General features: G+C 38.4%; 1 protein-coding gene across 2 annotated transcripts in view; it reads left to right on the forward strand.

Annotated features, from left to right (window-relative positions):
- Sh3gl3 (SH3 domain containing GRB2 like 3, endophilin A3) overlaps nt 1-21,779 on the forward strand; it is a 153,196-nt gene that overhangs the window by 119,705 nt on the left and 11,712 nt on the right. For both annotated transcript variants that reach the window (XM_046438911.2, XM_058577571.1), the window contains 2 exons: nt 6,470-6,573; nt 8,000-8,109. In XM_046438911.2, coding sequence (XP_046294867.1) covers nt 6,470-6,573; nt 8,000-8,109 — 214 coding nt within the window. The remainder of the gene's footprint in view (nt 1-6,469; nt 6,574-7,999; nt 8,110-21,779) is intronic.

The following is a 21,779-nucleotide window of genomic DNA, read 5'->3' on the forward strand; positions in this document are numbered from 1 at the left end:
TCTGAGATGCTGAAACTGGGCAAGTAGCCCTCACTGGGCCTCTGGCCATGTGGAGCCTGTTTTTGAGGCAGAGCAAGCCATCCTGCTAATGAGAGAATACTCCCCAATCTAATCCATAGGGGGAGGAGAAAAGAAAGGCTGGAAAGAGGGCTTAGAAGTATTTATTCCAAAGAAAGTAAATAAGCCAAGTACATAGTGTGAAGGGAAACCACTTGAGATGGTGTGCTTGGTGCTACCTGCCCATGTTTATCTGGCACTAGAAATTCAAAGGCTCAAATCTCATTCCAGGGAGCAGCCAGTGCCTTTCTTCTTCAACCCTCGTGTCTTAACAATCCTGGCTAAGAAATAACAAAAGCTTCACCAGAGAATGCCTAAAAAAAATTGCTTGCCAGATCTCTGCCTGATGTGGGAAGAGCTCTGACTGTAATTAATAGACTTGGTCTTTCCTGGGCCACCAAATGCAGATCTTCCTAGGACTTTCTGGCTAACAGGCCATTTGTCAGGAATTCCAGGGTGTGGTCACTTCTCTGTCCTCACATGTGCATTCTCCCAACTGAGGAATGGGAGCCAAACAAGGATTACATACCAGCCCCCTACTCAGAGAATAAGGCTTTCTGAAAAGCCTTGTTGGAAGAAGCAACTTGGGCCTGGACCAATGGATGTCCAGCTAGCTAGACCTCGGAACCACCCACAGGAGAACAAGTTGCACAGAGCAGAAAGCCAGATGACACATGATATCTTGGCATCTTCACCAACCCACTTTCTTAAAGAATACAGAACCCAGAGCCAGGGCCCTACTGCCTTTTAGTGCAGTGTCCAAAAGTCTGGTTAGCAGGGCCAAGCAGATGCCAGGCTTCCAGGCTCAATAGTATCATTTCTCTACCTTTGCTGTAGAAAGGAGGGGATAGTGCAGAGACCTGAAGTGTTCATTCCAATGTTTCTAAGCAAAAGTTCTATCTATTTTCTTATCTAATTTTTTTTGCCAGAATTGGGAATGGGAAAATGAAGAAGAGTATCCTTTGGTTCCTTATTGCAGCCACTGAGTAAGAACTGGATAAGAAACCTTGAGCATCATTTCACTTCTGGTTTGAGACCATATAGCTTCACTGTTCTATAGGTGGTGATACAAGCTAGGGGGTGTTTTGATCCTTTGGCTTTCAAGTGCCAGGCCTATGACTGAATCCTTTTGCTGTTCCAGGCTTGGCAGGGTCCCCTGAGATGCCTAGAGTAGCTGTCCCCGCAGAGAAGGGCCATTATGCCTGCCACCACTGATTTTTGGGGTTGTAGGGAAATCAGCAAGGTGACTCTGAGCCTTCATTGCATTTCTTGGGAATGATGAATCCCCCAAGGGCTTGTTAACACACTCTCTCCTCTTCTGTTTTTGCAAAGAATTTTATTCCTTACAAGTTGACATTATCAAATGTAGATCCTTGACCTTAAGCAGAAACTGGAGATATTGTATAGATGTCTACTTCAGCCCAGTGAAGCCAGAGCCCTGCACTATCCACTAACTGTTTTGGTACAAATCCCCTGGAGCTGGGGGTCCTTCATCCATGGGTTCCCAACAACAATAGATTCTTAGGTTCTTTTCACTGGTCTAGAGTAGCATTTTCCCAAATTAATTCCATGAGCTGTTAGCATGTTGCATTAATACTCTCTCTTTTATGGTTAAATAAATTTGAGAAACCTTGGGTTAAAAGAACTAAACAACAGTTTTTAATCCCAAGACTTTCTAGACTGTATAGGATAATATGAAAGATTAATCTCTGAGCAACATCGAAGAGAGGATATTATTGGCAATTTGCCAAGCTTATTTGACTAGAACTGCACTGCATTATTATAGTTATTGACATTTCAGGAGTGGAATAAGATGCATCAGGAAGTACTGGGCCAGCAGAAAGTATACCTAGCAAAAAAGTAAGAGACCTGGTTCTGGTTCTGGCTTTATCTCTACTTGTGCATATGCCCTGGGAAAGTTGCTTTCACTTGACAGATATCAAGCAACTGAGCAACTGCATTTGAGAAGTTCTTTTGAAGTATAAAGTGGAGAATGAAAATATATTATTAATTTAATTGCCTTACTCAAGCTTTGTTCAGAAACTCTGAATAAAGACTTTGAATCCATTGAAAAAGACACCTATTATGACCAGACCGCAAAATTCACAAGAAAATTTCTTTTGGCTTCTCTGACAAATCCAAAAAGAGATGAAGTGTGTGATATGATAGAGCAAGGAAAATGAAGATGACTTCCATGGGAAGTATGTCATTTCATTTGTGAGAGAAGATGGCTTAATCTGCATAACTTTCCTATGTACATAAATGAATACACCACAATGAATCCCACCATTGTGTACATCCACAAGACTGGGGCAATAATTAGAATGAGATATATTCCATCCATGTATAATTTTATCAAAATGGACTATATTGTCATGCATAACTAAAAATAACCAATAAAAAAGAAGAAGAGGGCTTGTTACCTCCTAAAGATGTGCATTTCTTTTCTCATTCTTGCTGAGCACACTGGGGATTCCAGGCACCTGGGTAGAGCATCACCCATTCACATCATGGTTCTCTGTGTTGTCACCATAGCCTTCAGAGGATGCCTCTCTCTGCCTTGGCTGTCAACCAGTCTGAAGAGGAGGGGTCACATCCTTTTCTTCTTTAACCTCAGATTCCATGTTACTTTTTTAGAGAATTGACTTAGAAGGCCCTACTCTGGGCTGTAGTCCTTGGAGCCCTTCTTCTTTGGGGTAAGCCCAAGCCCTTTGAAGTTGGTCCACAAGACCAGACAATGGTTCCGATACCACCCAAGTGTCCCTAAGGTTTCCATTGCTAGTAACACTAGGAATGTTTAGTACTTTTGATCCACTGTAGTTGGAGACATCTCTGACCTGCCTCCATCTCCAGGGTCAGGTAATTCCAACAGCCTCATACACTGGTCAGCAATTGGCTTGCAGCTTGAGAGAGAATTAAATCCATCCATAAGTGGTACATTAATTGATACGCTATGTGCATGGGAGAGAAATGAAGTCCATCTCACCCATCTGGAAAGAGAGTGAGGTGCCATGGGGTAAAGCTGAAGCATCAGTGAAGTCCCCAGGCCCAGCCACAGAAGACTCATTACCTAGTGAATTTGGTCAACAGCACTTCCAAACCCTCCCCCACCCCAAACAGGGGACCCTGACCTGCACTAATCCCATTGTTAGCATTTTGTTAGTTTGGGAATAGGCCAAAGCTGCTCTGTATTAGGATCACAGACATGACGACTTAAAGGACCACAAATTTCTTATCTTATATCTTGGAGGTTGTAAGTCCTATGATCAACGTTTTGGTAAGGCTGCCTTCCTTCTGGAGGTTCCAGAAAGGAATCTATTTCCTTTCTTTTCCCAGCTATTAGAGACTATCTGCATTTCTTGGCTCCTTGATTTATTTTCTCCATCTTCAGAGCTAGCATCAGCCTGGACATGGTGGCACATACCTGTAATCCCAGCTATTTGGGAGGTTGAGGCAGAAGGATGGGAACTACCAGGCCAGCCTAGACAACTAGCAATACCCTGCCTCAAAATAAAAACAAATAAGAAAGGCTGGGGATCTAGCTCAGTGGGATAGAGTACCCCTGGGTTCAACCCCCAATACATGCAAAATAAATAAATCAACAAATAAATAAAAGCAGAGTATCTTTAAATCTCTTGTTCTGACCTCTGCTCTTATTGTCATGTCTTCTGCTATGACTCTAACCCTCTTATGTACCTCTTAATCTTGTAATTATACCCCAATAATTCAAGATATTCTCCCCATCTCAAGATGCTTAATTTAATTATATCTGCAAAGTTCCATTGGCTATGCAAACTTATTCATAAATTTGGGGAATTAGGTCTGGGACTTCTTGTGGGACATTATTCTGTCACAAATTCCCTCTGGTTTTATGGTTCCATGAATCTCCCAGGTATCTTTGCGGTCCTCACTCCATGCATTTGTCAGCCACCACTGCCTGTGCCTGGCCTGTGCCTCCTTGATTTCTAGCCTAATAGTGAAGTCTGTTTGCATTGTGAGTTTTTCAAAGTAGGCATCTGAACAATGTTCGGACAGCTGTTTCTCGGGTAATTGTGTTCCTTTGAATGTCAGGTAAACTTTTCCATATGGTGAGGTCACATTTTGTTCTTGAGGTCCCAGCCTGTAAATGGAATTAAGCGTCCATATACCTGAGGCAGATCCAAATTGAGTAGTGTGGCCACTGGAGGAAATGTTTAACTTTCTACCTAAGTTTTTGTTCTTGGATGGCCTGGGTTTATTGCTCTATCTTGTTTTTTCTTGTTCAGGTATTTAATTCTGATTGCAGCTTTGGGAATCAGAGTCTACCTGTGCTGGTTCCTAGCTCAGTTTGATGTTCATGGTCTGGAAGACAATGAAATGGAAGCTTCCATTTTCTGACAGTTATAGAAGGATAATCCACTTGTGGCATTGCATGTCTTGCACTTAGCACGTACTATGTGCAGACACTGAGTAGCACTGCTGTTACCTCTCAAGCATTAAAGGGCTCTGACATTCACTGTCTTCCCAAAGTCAGCCTCAAATGCATTTCTTGATTATATAATCATGCATTTTAGCCACTTCAGAGAGAATAGCTGGTAATTTGCAGACCCCGCCCTTTACCAACCCTACATATGTTTCAAGGAATATTCATTTAGCTTTTCTACTCTTCCTTTAAAAATTCTAAAACACCAAACATATTTCAAAGTGGGGCATACATTAGGACATATTAATTTTACTAACGACAGAGAGGTGTGACACAGATTTTTACCAAACATACAACTTGAGCACTCTAAGGAAGAAAAATTCTTTTGTAGCAAATTCTGCCATGATCCTGTTAGGCCATGGTGCCGGACTTATTCAAAAGTATGTGAAAAAGCCAAAGAGATGAAATTTAAGAAATCCTTAGGATTTCGCTGGGGCCAGGCTGTCTTTGTTTTGTTTATTGGGTTTTTAGAAATTTAAGGCTAGGCTTGCTGCTTTTCCAGCCACAGAGCATGGCAAAGTGAATGTAACACCAGGGGATATCCTTATTCAAATGCCAATCACATTTTGGCACAAGTAGAATTCCATGTGTACCTTTTTCTTTTCTTTTCTTTTTTTTTTTTGGACTAGGGATTGGACTCAGGGATGCTCTCTGCCACTGAGCTGCATCCCTTGCTCTTCTTATTTTGCATTTTAAGACAGTGTCTTACTAAATGCTGATGCTGACCTCTAACTTGAGATCCTTCTGCCTCAGCCTCCCAAGTTGCTGAGATTACAGGTGTGTGCTATCATATCTAGATGTATTCCATATATATCTTAAATGCACATTGAGCCCATGTTTAAAGTGGTATAAATGGTTTAAGAAAATTTACAGAGTAGGCAGCAAAAGAATAGTCTGCATCAACACATGGAAACACCTTGGATCTTTGAAAACATGCAAGTCCATGACTGTTTACATGGGGTGAGAATGTATGAATGAATAAGCAGGCAGATTTTTCCCCAAAGCTGGTTAGAAAGTGATATATGTGAATGATGCTTGAGTTTTGGGGAAAATGCGGTAGAGCAATGTTGATTTGTGACTCTGTCTAGATTTGGAGTTCATGGATTTATGCTGGGAGATATCACCTCAGCCTTCTGGGACTTGCCTCTGAGGCTTCCTGAAATAAGTTTTATTAATCTTTACTTCTTAAAGCAGTTCCTTAACCTTGTTGGGTAGCAGGAAAGCTCTTGGGCCCTCTCAATATTGCTCTTCCCTCAAATTACACACCTCCAGGTCTTCTGGACTTTGCTCACAAGACAAAGCTTTGTTTGTTTGCTTGTTTAAGCATCCATTGTAAGTTGGCCACTAACTTGTGTTGATTTGTGGGAAAGAGATACGCCAGAATCTTTGTAGTTCATTATTTTCCACTGTATGTTTCAGGGAAAATATTTTCTGCTGGTAGCAATAAAAAACACAGGGGGATTCTTTGCCCTGCAGCACATGTTGCTTTTGGGCACTCCTTTCTTATCTGAGAACAGCTTAATTTACTTACTTTCTGGGGTTTGCTTAGCTAGAAAGTGCCCATAGAGACATTCACAAGGTTTCTTTACTAGGTGTTGGCTTCACTTACCATTGGAAAAGCTTCCTTCCTCCATTTTCAGATTGGTGAACTATAAGCATAAAAATGTCCATAGAATATCAACACCTAATTGGAAAAGAAAGCATATTATTGAATTACATCAAATTCATAATCACAAATAAATGTGAACATGTTTTTCCAGCATCTACATCTCTATACCACGGCCTGTATGGTTATTATGCAGGGCTCCAAGATGGAATGAAATGAAATGGACCAGAGCCAAGGCAGACATTGGGCTTCCCCGCAAAGCTGGGTCTTTGTTGCTGGGCACCTCTCTCTGGACATTACATGGGCTCTGGCCTCCATGGAGTAATTTTGCACTTCTGCTGCAGGTAGAGCAAGTCAGCCAGTTGGCCGTGTTTATAGAGGCAGCTTTAGACTATCACAAACAGTCCACAGAGATTCTGCAGGAGCTGCAGAGCAAGCTACAGATGCGGTAAGGTCCTTTACCTTTCTTATAGCCAGGGGCTGCAGAGTTAAGTCAATTGAAATCAGTCTCTGTCTCTTTATCTCCCCTTCCCTCTGCCCCATTCTATGCTGAAATTTCTTTAGTTGGCTTTCATGGTTAGGCATGGATGGGACAGAAAACTAATATGTGACTTTGGACAATTAGTCAGAACTGGGAAAAGAGATCTGATAGCTTTTCTCCTTTTTCTTTTCATTAAAGCCCCCTTTCTCTCTGCTGTGTTTAGGGCAATCAAACAAAGGGCTCCCTTGCCCACCTTGGAGGTTGACCCTTGCAGAGCTGTCTGCTTCCTTGCCAACTTGCTGAACTTTGCTCTCCACTTATAAGCTGGCAGTAGCCATGGTGTATACTCTCTTCCCAACACCTAGGGGCATGCAGAGAAGAGTGGGATGATTCAGAAAATATGTCAATATCCATACAAAAGATATATTTATACTTCACTAGTACAAATACCAGGCTGAGCTGGGCTTGGTGGTGCACACCTATAATCCCATTGGCTTGGAAGGCTGAGGAAGGAGGATCTTGAGTTCAAAGCCAGCCTCAGCAAAAGTGAGGCACTGTGAAACTCAGTGAGACCCTGTCTCTAAATAAAATACAAAATAGGGCTGGGGATGTGGCTCAGTGGTCAAGTGGCCCTGAATTCAATCCCTGGTACCAAAAATACAAAAAACAAAAACAAACAAACAAACAAAAAAAACCAGACTGAATTCATAAGATTGACATGAAAAGCAATTTCAGCATATTCTGAAAGATGAAAGAAATATTGAGATTTGTGCCTTATGGTTTTAATGATTGACATAGTCTATGTATTTTTGAAAATTAGTAATAACATCTATAATATGCACAGCAATCCCACTAATTAAAATGTTGGGCTAAAAATACCATTAATACCCTATATTTTGAACAATCTTTGATAACATAAAATTGCTTTACACAGCATTTATGGCAATGGCAACAACAAATCTGGAGAGATTTTCTCTCAATTCAATGCCCTGATTCTAGAAGGATCAAACTTGTGTCCAGTCCCTGAAGCATCCACTAGATAGTCATTTAGCTCTTATAAGAGGATATTTTCACAATTCTCTAACAGAGGGGAATGAAGAAGGCAGCTAGTGTGGTTGAGGGGCCACTTGCTAAATGCCTCTGGGACTTTATGAGGCTAAATGGTCTTCAAGATGAATTTCACTGAGAAGCTCACATAGATAGTTGGAAAACTGCATTTAGGATGTGACTTCTGTCCCTTAGGGCTATTAAGGAATCAGTGTGTAAAATCCGTCACCTCCCTGGTCACTCTTGTAACCTAGGTTTGCATACTCATCAGGGCTGAGTAAAGGTGTGTTTGAAAGCTCTGCTATCTTTATCAGATGCCTGACTCAGATTCCAATGTGTGTTACAGAATTATGGCTGCATCCAATATCCCTAAAAGAGAATATAAGCCAAGACCTGTGAAAAGGAGTACTAGTGAGTTCAATGGGGTTTCCACCACTTCTGCAGCAAAGTCGGCAGGTACGTTAACCTCTCTCAATGAATGAAGTGTGCCCTTTATTAAGGCTTCTTCTAGAAACATTGATCTGCTTCTTGTTGTGAGATCTATCCATGCAAAACCCCTAACATCCTGAATTCCTTTGCTGATTTGGTGAAATTCTTTCCCCCAACAATGTCCCTTTTTCCTATTTCAAATACTCATCCGATTTTGAAAATGAACACCAGGAAGAATTCCATCACTTTACTAAAGCCTCCTTATATGGCAATTAGATAAACCCTTGATCTTAGGACCCTTGTTGCTACATTATCCTTTCATTTTTAACTTTCAAAGTATTTTACTAATTTTTAAAGTTTTTTATTGTTGAGCACTTGGTATATGCTGGGCTCTGTCTTAAGTGCTGCATTGTTCATTTTTAATGACAATGACACATAATTATAATCTTGAGTAAATCGATCAAACTGAGGGGAAAAAATTCAGATGGTATAAAAATTCTGTTGTCTCTTGTGATTGCCCATTCGAACCCAATCTCCTCCTTAGATGTAGCCATTGTTAACCGTTTGGTATGAATACTCTCATATGTATTTATGTACATATACATACACACACAGTTTTAAGATTTTTTTCTGTTTTATAAATGCAAGATCAGCTTAGGCATATTGTTATACAGTTTGCTTTTTAAAATATTACTATTTATTGGAGTTATTTTCATACCTTGCATATAGATCTATCACTTTTTAATGAGTTCATAGTTTTTTATTATACATACACTATATCCCTATTAATTAACCTAGGTTTTTTAAAATTTGCTAATATGAATACCTTTTATCTGCCTCCAAATTCTGGTAAGCAAGTCTTTCTAGGAAATGAAATTGATGATTTAGGCTCATTGCTGAGTTATGCACATTTTAAGTGATAGTAGATAATTGCCTAAATTACCTACATGACCTTTACTACTCGAATACCTGCTTCCTAATGCCCCCATAATTACACTTCCATTTCTTCTGAGCACTCAAGAATTAAAAAATGGCATTCAACTTTAGCTTGTCTTTCCATAATTACAAGTGAGATTGAATATTTTTTCTCTAATTCGTCATTTGTATTTCCTTATGTCTGAATTACTTTTTTTTAGGTAGTTTTTTTTAGGTAGTTTATGTTAGTGATTTGTATGGATTCTTTAATACTTACAATTTTTTCCACTTTGTCACTTATCTTTAGACCTTGTTTATGAAGTGTTTTATCTATTTATTGGTTTTGTTGCTGTGATTTGCTTTGTTCAGTTCTTTTCAGTATACAGAAGCTCTATTTTGATGTAGTCAAATTTATTAATATTTTTACTTATGATTTTTGCATTTTGTGTATACTTATGATTTTTGCATTTTATGCCATTGAGAAAAGTCTTTCTGACACCAAAGTTATTCTGCTGTAGTTTTCTTTGACTTAAAATCTCCTCTAGATACTTAAATGCTAATAATTTGGATTTTATTTTTGTAAATTAAAATAAACTGCTAAACTATCAGAATGGCTGTGTGAGTTTGTATTCCCACCAGCCATGTATGAGTGATCCGGTTTCTTCACATACACGCCAGCATTTGGGGTTGTCACCATTTTTAATTGTAGTTCCTTTGACTAATGATGTTGAACATTTCTTCATTCACTTATTTACCATTTGAAGGTCCCCTTTGGTGAAATTTCTTCTTATATCTTTGCCCGTTTTCTACTTAGATTATTTGTATTTTTACTGTTGAGTGTTGAGAATTCTCTCTATATTCTAAATATTGTGGTTTTTTTGTTATGAAAGTGGTTTGCAACTATATTCCCTCACTCTGTGGCTTACATTTTATTATCTTAACAGGGTTTCACAGATCAAAAGTTTTTAATTTGGATGAAATCCAAGTTATCCGTTTCTCCTGCTATTTGTTCTTGATATGAAACTAAGAATTCTTTGCCTTGCTTAGTATAAGAGCTTCTCTTATATGTTTTTTCTCAAATTCATGATCTATTTTGAGGTACGATTTGTGTGTAAGATGTGGCTTGAGGTTCATTTATTCTGTTGTTGGGTGTCTGGTGTTCTTCCATAGCACACCCAATCCAGAAAAGCATGAGTCTGAATTTTCTTCCACCACTATCACTCCCTTTAAAGTTCCATTTTTTTTTTTTTTTTTGGTGAAAAATAACAATTCTCAGGGGTTGGGGCTGTGGCTCAGTGGTGGAGTGCTTGCCTTGCATGTGTGAGGCACTAGGTTCGATCCTCAGCACCACATAAAAATAAGTGAAGATACTCTGTGTTCATCTACAACTAAATAAAAAAATAACAATTCTCAGAATAATATGTACATATAGTTTTTAAAATAAAATGGTACCACAAAGCTTCTATTTATGAAAATCAGTAGTCTCCCTCTCTACTCCTCTGCCAAGGCTTATTTCCTACTCTCAGAGGAAACCACTTTCAACTCTCCACTGTTTGGTATTTAACTCCATTGTTCTAAACAAAATGTTATTTGCTGATTTTTCAGTTTTGGGTCACAAATAATGATTTCCTACTAAAGAAGATAAGCATTCAACTTGCTCTCCTTTGGTCTCCCATATACACCCCCTCTTCCAGCTTACTTAAAATCACCATCCTTGTCAAATAAATACTTATTACATAATGATCATTTTCATCATGCAGAAGTATTAAAATCTATCCCTCTTGTTTCCCCTGCTGTTATTTTACTTTCAGTTGCCGCTATCTCTGAATGAAAACCTGGGCAGGCTCCAGGACTTTTCTGATTACATCTAGATCACAGGAGTTCTCCAGTCACTTACTTCACTGTAAAAGTGAAAGTTTGCACAGTGGCCCAGTTGCTAAGACCTGTGTAGTAACCAAAGTTAAAATCTCCAATATACTATTTCAGTGGCAAGCTAGATATCAGGGCAGGGATGGTATTGGGCTTCTTTGTTTCATCTACCCCTTGTGTTCTTGAAGCTCTAGAGAACTTCATGCTCTTTGAGGGCACTTTTAAATAAATCTCCCTCCTACCCTAACCTCTCTCTTTCTCTCGGAAGAACATGCAACTTCCAGCTCCTCCCTGCTCTTTCCATAACTTCTCTGAAATTTTTTTCTAATCTCTGTTACCTGATCTGGCTGTGCCACAGGTGTGAGTTAGGGTTAAGAGTAATAAAAATGTTTCCCCCATCACTTCTGTTTGTTTCAAGTTCTACAGGGTGATCTTCTGCACACCAAGCTTTAAAAACAGTTCTGAAGCCTCAGCCCAAACCTCCATTTTTATATTCTGTAACAATGACTACAATGCCATGTGCATAAAAATAACATGCACAGCAGCATTGCTGAGGGACTAGGGCTCTACTTTCATTCTTATTCGACTTCCTGCTTCTTGCTTGTCATAGCTTTCTAAGTCTTGACATCTGGTCCTGTTAATCCTCTAACTTTGGTCTTCTTTTTCAGTCAAATCTGGGTTGGCTATTCTAGTTCCTTTGCAATTTTTTTGAGAATTTTAAGATCATCTTTTCAATTTTTTTAAAGCACATTTGAATTTTGATTTATATTGGGTTGACTCTCTGATCCCTTAAGAAAGAATCAGCAGTTTAACAATATTGAATGTTCCAATCTTGAACACTTTGGCCTTTATTATTTCATCGCTTCTGCTTGCTTTGAGTTTAATTTGCTCTTTTTCTGTTCCAGGATACCACCTAACATTTAGTAGTTTGTCACATTAGGCCCCTCTTGGCTGTGACAATTTCTAAGACTTTCTTGGTTTTAAATGAGCTTGACCATTTGGGAGAGTACTATTCAGGGATTTTGAGGTTGATTTAGTATTATTAATGGTCTGAATGAGGTTGTGAGTCTGGGTTCCTCACCACAGTGTATCAGGCTGTCTAGGTGACTGAGCACTGTGGATGCCCATCTGGATCAGCTGGTTAAGGATGCCCATCTGGATCAGCTGGCTAAGGATGCCCATCTGGATCGGCTGGCTAAAGCTTCTTCTTTTCTTCTCTAAGGAAAGGTTTTAAATTACAGATGTGATATTTTAAAAAATAGATACAGGGATATCAATGTTACCAGGTTCTTGAGAGAGTTTGTCTCTTTCAAGGAATTTGTCCATAAACCTAAGTTGTCAGTTAGGCATAAAGTTCTTCCAGTTATTCTCTTATTATCCTTTTAAGATATGCAGAATTTGTGGGGGTGTCACCTCTCTCATCCATTGCTGATACTGGTTATTGGTAGTTTCTTTCCTTTTTTTCTTAATCATCTCATTTTGGCTATGAATTTGTTAATTTTCCATTTTTTTGTCAGTGTTTTTTCTCTCATGTTTACTATATTCCGTTTTATTTGGTTCCACTTTGATCTTTATTATTTCATTGCTTCTGCTTACTTTGGGTTTAATTTACTCTTTTTCTAGTTTCTTATGATAGACACTAAGGTCTTTGAGTCTGTTCTTCTTTTCTAATAACCGTATGTGTTTACTGCTATCAATTCCCCTCTGAGTACTACTTTAGTTGTATTTCATAGATTCAGATATGTTGTAGTTTTATTTTCATTCTCTTCGAAACCCTTTCTAATTTTATTTTTCAAAGTCTCTTTAACCTATGATTTCTTTTGAAGTATTTCATTTCCACATATGTGGTCTTTTTCAGATATCCTTCTGTTTGAGACTTCAGATAAACTCTATTTTGTTCAAATAGCATACTTTGTATGAATTGTACCCTTTAAATTGTTTTGCTTTATGACCCAGAATATGATTCGTCTTGGTAAATGTCCTGTGTGCACTTGAAAAGGTGTGTATTCTATTTTCTTTGGTGGAGTGTTCTATAAATGTCAGTTAGATCAAGTTCTTAGTGTTGTTCAATTCTTTTATATCTTCTGATTTGTTGCGGTCTGTTTTTTCCTATTAATTTTTGGGTAAAAAGAGTATTGAAATCTCTAATGGTAGTGCTGGACCCATCCATGTTTCCTGGCAATTGAATCAAATATGGGAAGACTGGTTACATTCCCTTCTCCTTCCTCCTTCTTGTTGACCCTTTAATCTAATTACTCATATTGCTCTTAAACCTGGAAATACTTTTTATAGCCTTAGATATACTTCTCTATTTCCTTGATTTTTTTCCCCTTTTTAACTCCCATTAGATATTGGCTCTTTTGATTCTTCCTCTGTCTCATTGTCCTGTCCCTTCTTTCCTCATCTCTGCCCTCAGAGGAAATTTCATTATATCATTTTATTCTTCGCTGATACCATTCATTTATTTAGCATATCTACTCAGTCTCTTACATCTATCCTATTAGTTTCCCCACTACAACCTATATGGCTTAAATTAATACACATTTATCATCCATTTTAAAGCTGTGGGGGCCACAGGGCCTAAAATTCAGGAGCTGATGCAAGAGGAGAATCCATTTCTTACCTTTCCCACCTTCTGGAGGCTCTGTGTTCCTTGGCTTCTGGCCCCTTGCTCCATCTTTTTAGCTGGTGGTATGGCATCTTCACATCTGTCTCTAGCCTTGTTTTTTAAATTTTTTTTGTTGTAGTTGGGCTCAATACCTTTATTTTATTTTTTAATTTATTTTATGTGATGCTGAGGTTGGATTCCAGTGCTCATACATACTAGGTGAATGTTCTACCGCTGATCCACAACCCCACCCCTCCAGCCTCATTTTTCACAGTTGCAAGTTCTTATTCTGAGTCTGATCCTCTTGCTTCCTTCCCTCTTATAAGGCCCCTTTTGATTATATTAAGTCCACACACATAATTGTATGACTATGAGTGCCCACCCACATAATTCTATCTGTATCAAGATCTGTAAGCCAGGTGTGATAGCTGTATTCCCAGCAACTCAAGAGACTGAGGCAGGAAGATTGCAAGTTTGAGGCCAGTCTCAGCAACTTAGTGATTCCCTGACTCAAAATAAAAAAAAAATAAAAAGGGCTGGGGATATAGCTCAATGGTAGAGCAACCCTGGATTCAATCCCTGGTACCAAAAAAGAAAATAAAAGAAAAGTTGGAAGATTCCCTTTTGCCACATAAGACATTAATTATAATTTAAAGAAGTCTCTATTTTTGTATTATATTAAATTTTATCTCCTTGAGTGTTTGTTTTGATCTGCCATCTCCTTTATGAAGTTTTTTCTCATCCAATGTTGTTGATTCTTGGCTCTATATGAAAATTTTTATTTAGAGATTCCTTTCTAGTTGGCCTCCCATGGTAAAGGGGGAGTAAGGGATTCTCAGCTGATTAAATGTACTGGTTTCTGGTTTTCAGGATGTTTCCATCACCCATGGTATTGCCCTGATATCCTGTTTTGGGTCACCATATTCAATACTCCTTCCTGAAGGCAGATGTCTGGGCTCCCAGGTACACAACACAAACCCAGGAAGGGAGGACTTACCTGGCTCCTTATCCAGCTACCAATATGCATTTATTCTGAGCTTTGGACATCTGATTGCATTTTTCTGCTTTTACACAAGATGGCTTTAGGTACTAAATTAATGTCAGCATAAATATCTTGAATCACATCATAAGAATATTTTTTTAATTCTGTTTCAGTCTGATGTAAAGTCATAGTTTTGTGCTGAAATGTTATTAATGCCCAATTTTAACAGAAGATAGAGACCTCAGGTTATAAACCTTTTTCAGGCAAGAGACCTAACTTGAATTGAATTAAATCGCCTCTTTTCCATCATAATTGTTTTCATGGTTACAGTCTCTTTATAGCATGTGGTGCTAGTTTTCAATTTACATTTTTGACATAATGTTTCCTTTAAAGTTATTTTAGTTAAATTGATTTCTTTAAAAATCATCAAGAGGATATTCAGATATAGTTCTCTGAAGACTTCTTTTATATTATATTAGGGTGACACTAGTTTCTGTATCAAAAAAAAAAAAAAAGAAAAAGAAAAAAGAAAAACTGAAGTGCAGTATGCAACAGTATAAATTTTTCTTACTCATGCAACAGTCCAGGGAGAATATTCCAAAAGGATGGGTGATTCTTGTCCCCAGACCTGCTCAGGGGCCCAGGTGGATAGATGCTCTGGCATCCTTATCATGTGATTTCCAAGTTGTTGTTGCTCCAGCCAGCAAGAAGTGGGTAAAAACAGAAATATGTAGGCTAGACATTTCATCCTAAGCTAGCAAGGTGGAAATGACACACTCAATATTCCAGGGACAAGAGCTCAACCAAATAGTTGCATGTAGTGGCAAAGCAGCCTGGGAAATGCGATCTCTAGCTGGGTGGTCATTACCCAGTTCAAGTTAGGACTCTTGCCTGCAAAAGGTTTTTTTAACCTGAGGTCTATCCTACTACGACTCAGCCTGTTCATACTACTATAACAAAATACTTGAGAGTGGAAAACTTAAAAGCAACAGGATTTATTGCATACCTTTCGGAGGCTGGCAAATCCAAGACCAAAGTGCTGGCTGATTTAGTGTCTTCTGAGGCCCATTCCTCACAGATGGTACCTTCTAGCTCTGTCCTCACACTGCAGAAAGGACAAACTAGCTTCCTTGGACTTCTTTCATAGGCACTAATCTTATTCATGAGGGCTGTTTTTATGACCTGCTCACCTCTGAAGGCCCCAACTTTTAATACTTTCTCATCAGGGATTAAATTTCAATATTTGAATCTGGGGCAGATGCAAACATTCAGACCATGGAAAATGGAAATACACAGCAGAAACAAGTCCATAACAATGATGGATCCTGCCGGACAGAAATTGCCAAGGACCCCCTACCCTGGCAGTGAAGGAAGTATCTTGACTAGATGGTGACTCTGCTGCCTTAGGGGAGAGTTTTTATCTTGTCCTTCACTCTGTGGACCCCTGCACTGCCCCCCTCTTAATCTTTCGTATCTTCTGAGTCCACATCTGAGGTAGTCTTTGGAAAGTTGCCTTCTTTATGATTTGGGCTTGTGAATTCCTTAATGTTCAATAGATGCAGATATTTTCTGGTTAAGCTTGTTTCCCCTTAGTTTGATTCTATCAAAAACATATGGAGCTATAATCTGCTCTCAGGCAGGTCTGTTTTCCCATAATTGAACTCAAGGTCCTTTCTTTCTGTTTTCCTTCCTTCCTTCCTTTCTCCTCCTCCTCCTCCTCCTCCTCCTCCTCCTCCTTCCTGTACCAAGTGTTGAACCCAGAGGTTCAATAGTGAACTGTATCCCCAGCCCTCTTAATATTGTATTTTGAGACAAGATCTCTCTGAGTTGCTTAGGGCCTTCGAGTTGCTGAGACTGACTTTCGAACATGAGATCCTCCTGTTTCAGCCACCTGAGGCATTAGGATTTCAGGCATGCACCACCACACCCTGCTCAAAATCCTTTTTTAGACATAGTTCTTAAGACAGGTTTCTTTTCTTCCTTCCTTATCAATCCCATGCCTTCCCCTCTAAAGTTATGGAGGTTACCTCTAGGGCATCCAAAACCACAGAACTGAGCAGGAGGCAATAACTTTAATTTTTGAGGCATAGTTGTGCTTCTTTGGTTTAGGGAGGTCCCTGAGAATTATTTGGAATAGCAACCTGATGATGATCTGTTCTTTGGGGGCACAGAAGCAGTTACTGTTGTTTCTAATGTGCTGATCCCAACCTCAGATTATTATGGTATTCATTAATTTACTTGCAAACTGGGCAGTTCTTATCCTTCTTACACTAACTTGTTACATCTAGTAAGGAGTCTAACAGTTAACATTTTGGTTTTGTTCATCTTTTTTCTTTGGAGATACTGGTATGTGGTCTGGTTTCAAAGGTTATCAAGGACAAATATTTGATTATGAAACCTAATAAGAGTTTACTGGATTCTATACCTGTTAAATTTATTTCTTCTTTATTACTTCTGGCCCTCTAAATCAGTACTACTAATTTTAGGTGTTACTATGGCAACCCCACACTCCTGGTACCAGTCTCTCTATTGGTAGCTACCATTCTGGAGACACTCAAGAAGGTAGTATTCAAACAGGACAGAAATGAAGAATGGAAGTCCAGGGCCAGAGGTATCCTCCAAAGGAAATAAGCCAGAAGTGGCTCACGTCACTTCTACTCTCATCCCATTGGCAATGGCTTGGTCATATAACTCATCAAACTGCAAAGGCTGGGGAGAGGTGAGCTGGAAACTCATATCCTACCTACAATTATATTACTATTGAAGAAAGGAAGAGTGGGTTTTGTTGGCCAGCTTGCAATATCTACCACATACATTTACTACAGACTTATTGTGGAAGAAAATGTCTATTTTGTGACTCAGTGTTCTCTATAGGATCTCGTAAATTCATTTCTGTTGGAGTGTGGTACATGGTACAATCTCACAGACAAGGTAGGAATATACATTAGGATAAACTAGGGATGGGAAGATTTTTTTTGGTACAGTGCCAGATAGTAAATATTTTAGGCATTATTTTCTCTATTGGGCAATATGGTTTCTATTGCAGCTAGTTGAGTCTGCTGTAACACACAAAAATGTTCATAGACAACATATAAGTGAATGGGCATAGCTGTGTTCCTTTAAATTGTTATTTGGTTCACAGGCCATAGTTTGCCAGATCCTGATATGACTTGCTGCAAAATCAACTTGGCAATGTCTACCAAATGTTTCCATACTCCCAGTAGCTTCATTCCTGGAAATGTATCCTAAAGAAATAATTTAAGCAAAGCATCCTCCTTTATATCTGTATAGAAACTGTCTAAACAAACAAAAAGTTGTGAAAACAGCCTAATAACCAACATTTATTTGTCAATAGTAGGATACTGGTTAAGAGATTGTGGTATACAAAATGAGATATCCTGCATCTATTTAAACGTATTAATAAGTAGATTATGAAGAAACATAAGATGTTGATAGTAAGTGGAAAAGAAGGATGAAAAATTGTAAGTATGATTATAACTTTGTGAACATGTGTCTGTATGAAGATTAGTCTAAAGATAGGATTATGGACATTATTTTTCTTTTCTCAAGATCTTATTCAAATTATATTTTAATAAGAATATTGCATAAAAATGTATTTACTAGTGGGAAAAGTTGATGGCTTTGAACAGGAGGTATACTTCCTTCTTTATAGAAGTATGTGCCCCACTGTATTCTCCATTTGCTCTAGCTACCAGGAAGCTCAATACCAGATGTAAGGTTCAAGCACAACACCATCTAAAGAACTGTAGCTAGTATTTTTGTCCTTCCTTTGATGGGGATGACCATATGTCCCACTTCCTTTGGGATAGTCCCAGCATATGCCTGTTGGTTCAGTGTAACTTTTAATCTCAAAAGTTATGTTATTTGGATGAGAATTATATTGTTTCCCTGCTTTTTACCTTTACCTTTCTACTTCTATTCTGATAAAATTTTATCAGAATATGAAGATATTATTGTAAGTCACTTCAAATTTTTGTTTAGAAATAAGCTGGATATCAATAGACTAATTGAAAACTTTGGAAATGATTCCAGTGCCAGCCTCCCCACCCCAATATATTATATTTGAGTAGGAAGAACCCAGAACACCACCTATGTGGGCCCAATTCTTGCTCTGCTCTCTCCATCTTTCATCTCGCATGAAACAAGCGTTCCATGCTTGAAGACAGGACCCCGGAACTAGAGTCAAGGGCCCAAGACACCATGCTTGCACTTGGTACCAGAGAGAACTTGGCTGTATTTTGTGTTGGCCTTTTTGGCAGTGTAGAGAGTATTAAGCTCTATAAAAATGAAAAGTTATTTGAATTAAAGCATTACTGAAAGCCATAAGCTCATAGCATTTGAGAGCCTAAAGTATGCCAGGTGTTATTATTTGATGCTTTATGTACCTAATATTTCATCCTCATAATGATACTGTAAAAAAGTGAAAACAATAAAAACAAAATAATAAATAATGATATAATGTTAATAATAGCTATGCTCAAATGCTCACTGTGGGTTAAATAGTGTTCTAAATACTTTACATTCATTTCTAGTGCTATTTTTATTCCCATTTTACATACAGACAAATAAGAATGCTCAGAGAGGTTAAGTAACATTTTATCAAGGTCACAGAGCCAGTAAGTAACAGAGATGGATGCTTTCCTATAGATATTTCATTTTATATCATTAAGAAGGAAGACTGGAGAATTTTACGAGATGTTCACGAGCACTAGGAATGATTTATTTCCAAGACTCATCACAGGGAATCTGTGGTCAGCACATGGTTGCAGAGGGATCATGCATCCAAATTGAAGGAAGAGAATACTGATAGCACAGTGAGTTCTCTGGCTTCTTCATCCAGGCAGTGCATGCCTGAGCTTTGTCCCTTCCTTCTTGGCTAGTAGCTCAGTCCCTAGGCAGATTAAGTTATTAGAAGGGTGTTGTTCAGCCAGGGATCACAGATGTGCAAAAGAAGGCTTGAAAGAAGCCTCCATGTCCAATAACTAGATTCACCCCTGCCACAGACTCTCCTGTGTGCCTTTGTTGGCCGTTTGCCTGTGCCTTTCCTGGGCCACCTCTGAAGTTTCCATTGGCAGAAGCTCTCAGTACCCATGTCACACACCTAGCATCGAGCTTCATTGATTTGTGGGTGGAATTTTTGAGTGTAAAGGAGTCCTGTAGTGTTTGTTTCTCAGACGCAGTTTCAAAAGAAAATAACATTTTATAGCTTGCATTAATGGGAAATTACTTTCCATTAGGATTCTGAATGATTTGCACATAATGTTTATAAAGTAAAGGAAAAATGTCAAGCATTTCACTAACAATTTAAAGCAAAGCTCAAAAGACTGTGCCAGAAATGAATTCCAAGAACATTTTCTTCATCATTTCTTCTTTCTAGAGAAAAAAGTTTAGAGAGAGATGAAAGGACATGGGTCAATTAGACAGAATGCATTGTGGGACTGAGATGGAATCTTTGATAATATCATTGCTAGGTAGTTAAAGGAATGAATAAAGTTTGCCAGAAATGGAGAAGGAGGGGAATCACAACTTGAAATGATGGATTGCAGACAAAATCCAAGTTCAGGCTCTGGCTAGGATATATGAGTGCCTGTCCAAGCTTGTGAGTATGAACTGTGCTGCTTTATCAGCATATGCTACCCCTGTCCCCAAAGAGAAAAGGAGGCCAAGGAAAGTCCTTGGGATGAAATGTGTGCCTGGGCAGTTCCAGAAAATTGTTGATTTTGAAGAAAACAGTGTAGGGACCTGTGACCTATGCTCAAGTATCTTCTCCATCTGTGGGGAATTTTTTTATCAGGCACCAAGTTGTCATTTTCTTAATTATGCATTAAAACATTGAAGAATGAGGGAGGTATATTTTACATATTTTATCAAGTCATATATTTATGAAGCATTTTCTTCTCCACTAATATTCCTAAAGAAGGTACCATTTTATTTTTTTTTTTAATTTTTAGTTGTAGATGGACACAATACCTTTATTTTTATTTATTTATTTTTATGTGGTGCTAAGGATCAAACCCAGTGCCTTAAATGTGCCAGGCAAGTGCCCTACCACTGAGCTACAACCCTAGCCCAGAAGGTACCGTTTTATATGCTGACAACTTATATCATGACAGTGAAGGGTTAATAGACTATAAACTTAGATCTACTTTAAAAATGTAGAAAAGGCTGAGATTCGTTAACAAATGTGCATTCCAAATGTGTGCTACAGGCGTGTCAGAGTGAGGCAAAATAAATCTCTCAAATGACTTGTATTAAGACATTCTAACTCTCTTTAGGTATAAAAGAGACTTTTATAAATTTCTTGACACTTCGAAGCCTGCTCAGAAATAATTTCTAGAGCCTAAGTCATTCGTCTCATTGGTACAAAATCTCTAGGATTACGCTAAAAAATAAACATTGATTCAGAAGTGAAATGTGAGATTTAAAAATTAAAGAAGACGAGCACTTTGCAAATAGAAACATACCTTTTTTTTTAAACCTACATTTCCAAAGAGGAAATTAAAATTTCACAGAGCAGTGAAAATGGAGTTTGTTCAGTCAGCAAGTTCTTACTTTTCTCCTCTTTTCTTTTCCCCATCTTTTTTTCTCCTCCTTTCCTGCTTTCCCCCTCATCCACTAATGTAGACCATGTCCAGTGGTTCAGAATTCAGAGACAGGGTTTATGGACAAGAGAGACACAAACATGTAGAAAGGAGTGGCACATTGTAGTTCAGATTCTCATATTCATTAGCTGTGTGTGTGACTTGGGTGAGTTTCTTAACATCTCTAGACTGATTTGAAGTTGTCCCTAAATGAAGGGATTAGACTTAATGAATTTTAATGTAGTTTCCAACTCTTAATTCTGTGACTGCAATGTTCATCTTTTGTGAGTACTTAGAATTCTTAAAAATTGGAGAAGTCGGGGGCGGGGGGGGCTCGGGTTGTGGCTCAGCAGCAGAGGGCTCGCTTAGCATGTGTGAGGTGCTGGGTTTGATCCTCAGCACCGCATAAAAATAAATAACTAAATAAAATTTATCATGTCCACTACAACTAAAAATATTTTAAAAATTGGAGAAGTGTATAGGTTAAGTACTTAATGTTTTCTATATTTAAAAATATTTTTAAAAAATTAAAGTGTGAGCTTTGTTTACAATTGTTAATCAGTAGCCATTGATGAGGGAAATAAAGAAAGACTCCTTTTATTTTCCAAACTGAAAGAAGATTTGAAGGGGAAGGTTTTTTTTCTCACTGCAGAGAATGATTTCCCATAATTCTTCCAAATACTATGCAAAAGGAGTTTTTGAAAAGCTATATGACTTCTAA

This window comes from Marmota monax, unplaced genomic scaffold (genome assembly GCF_021218885.2).
Source record: "Marmota monax isolate L192 unplaced genomic scaffold, Marmota_monax_Labrador192_F-V1.1 WCK01_AAM20220418_F8-fsc00005, whole genome shotgun sequence".
NCBI classification, from domain to species: Eukaryota; Metazoa; Chordata; class Mammalia; order Rodentia; family Sciuridae; genus Marmota; species Marmota monax.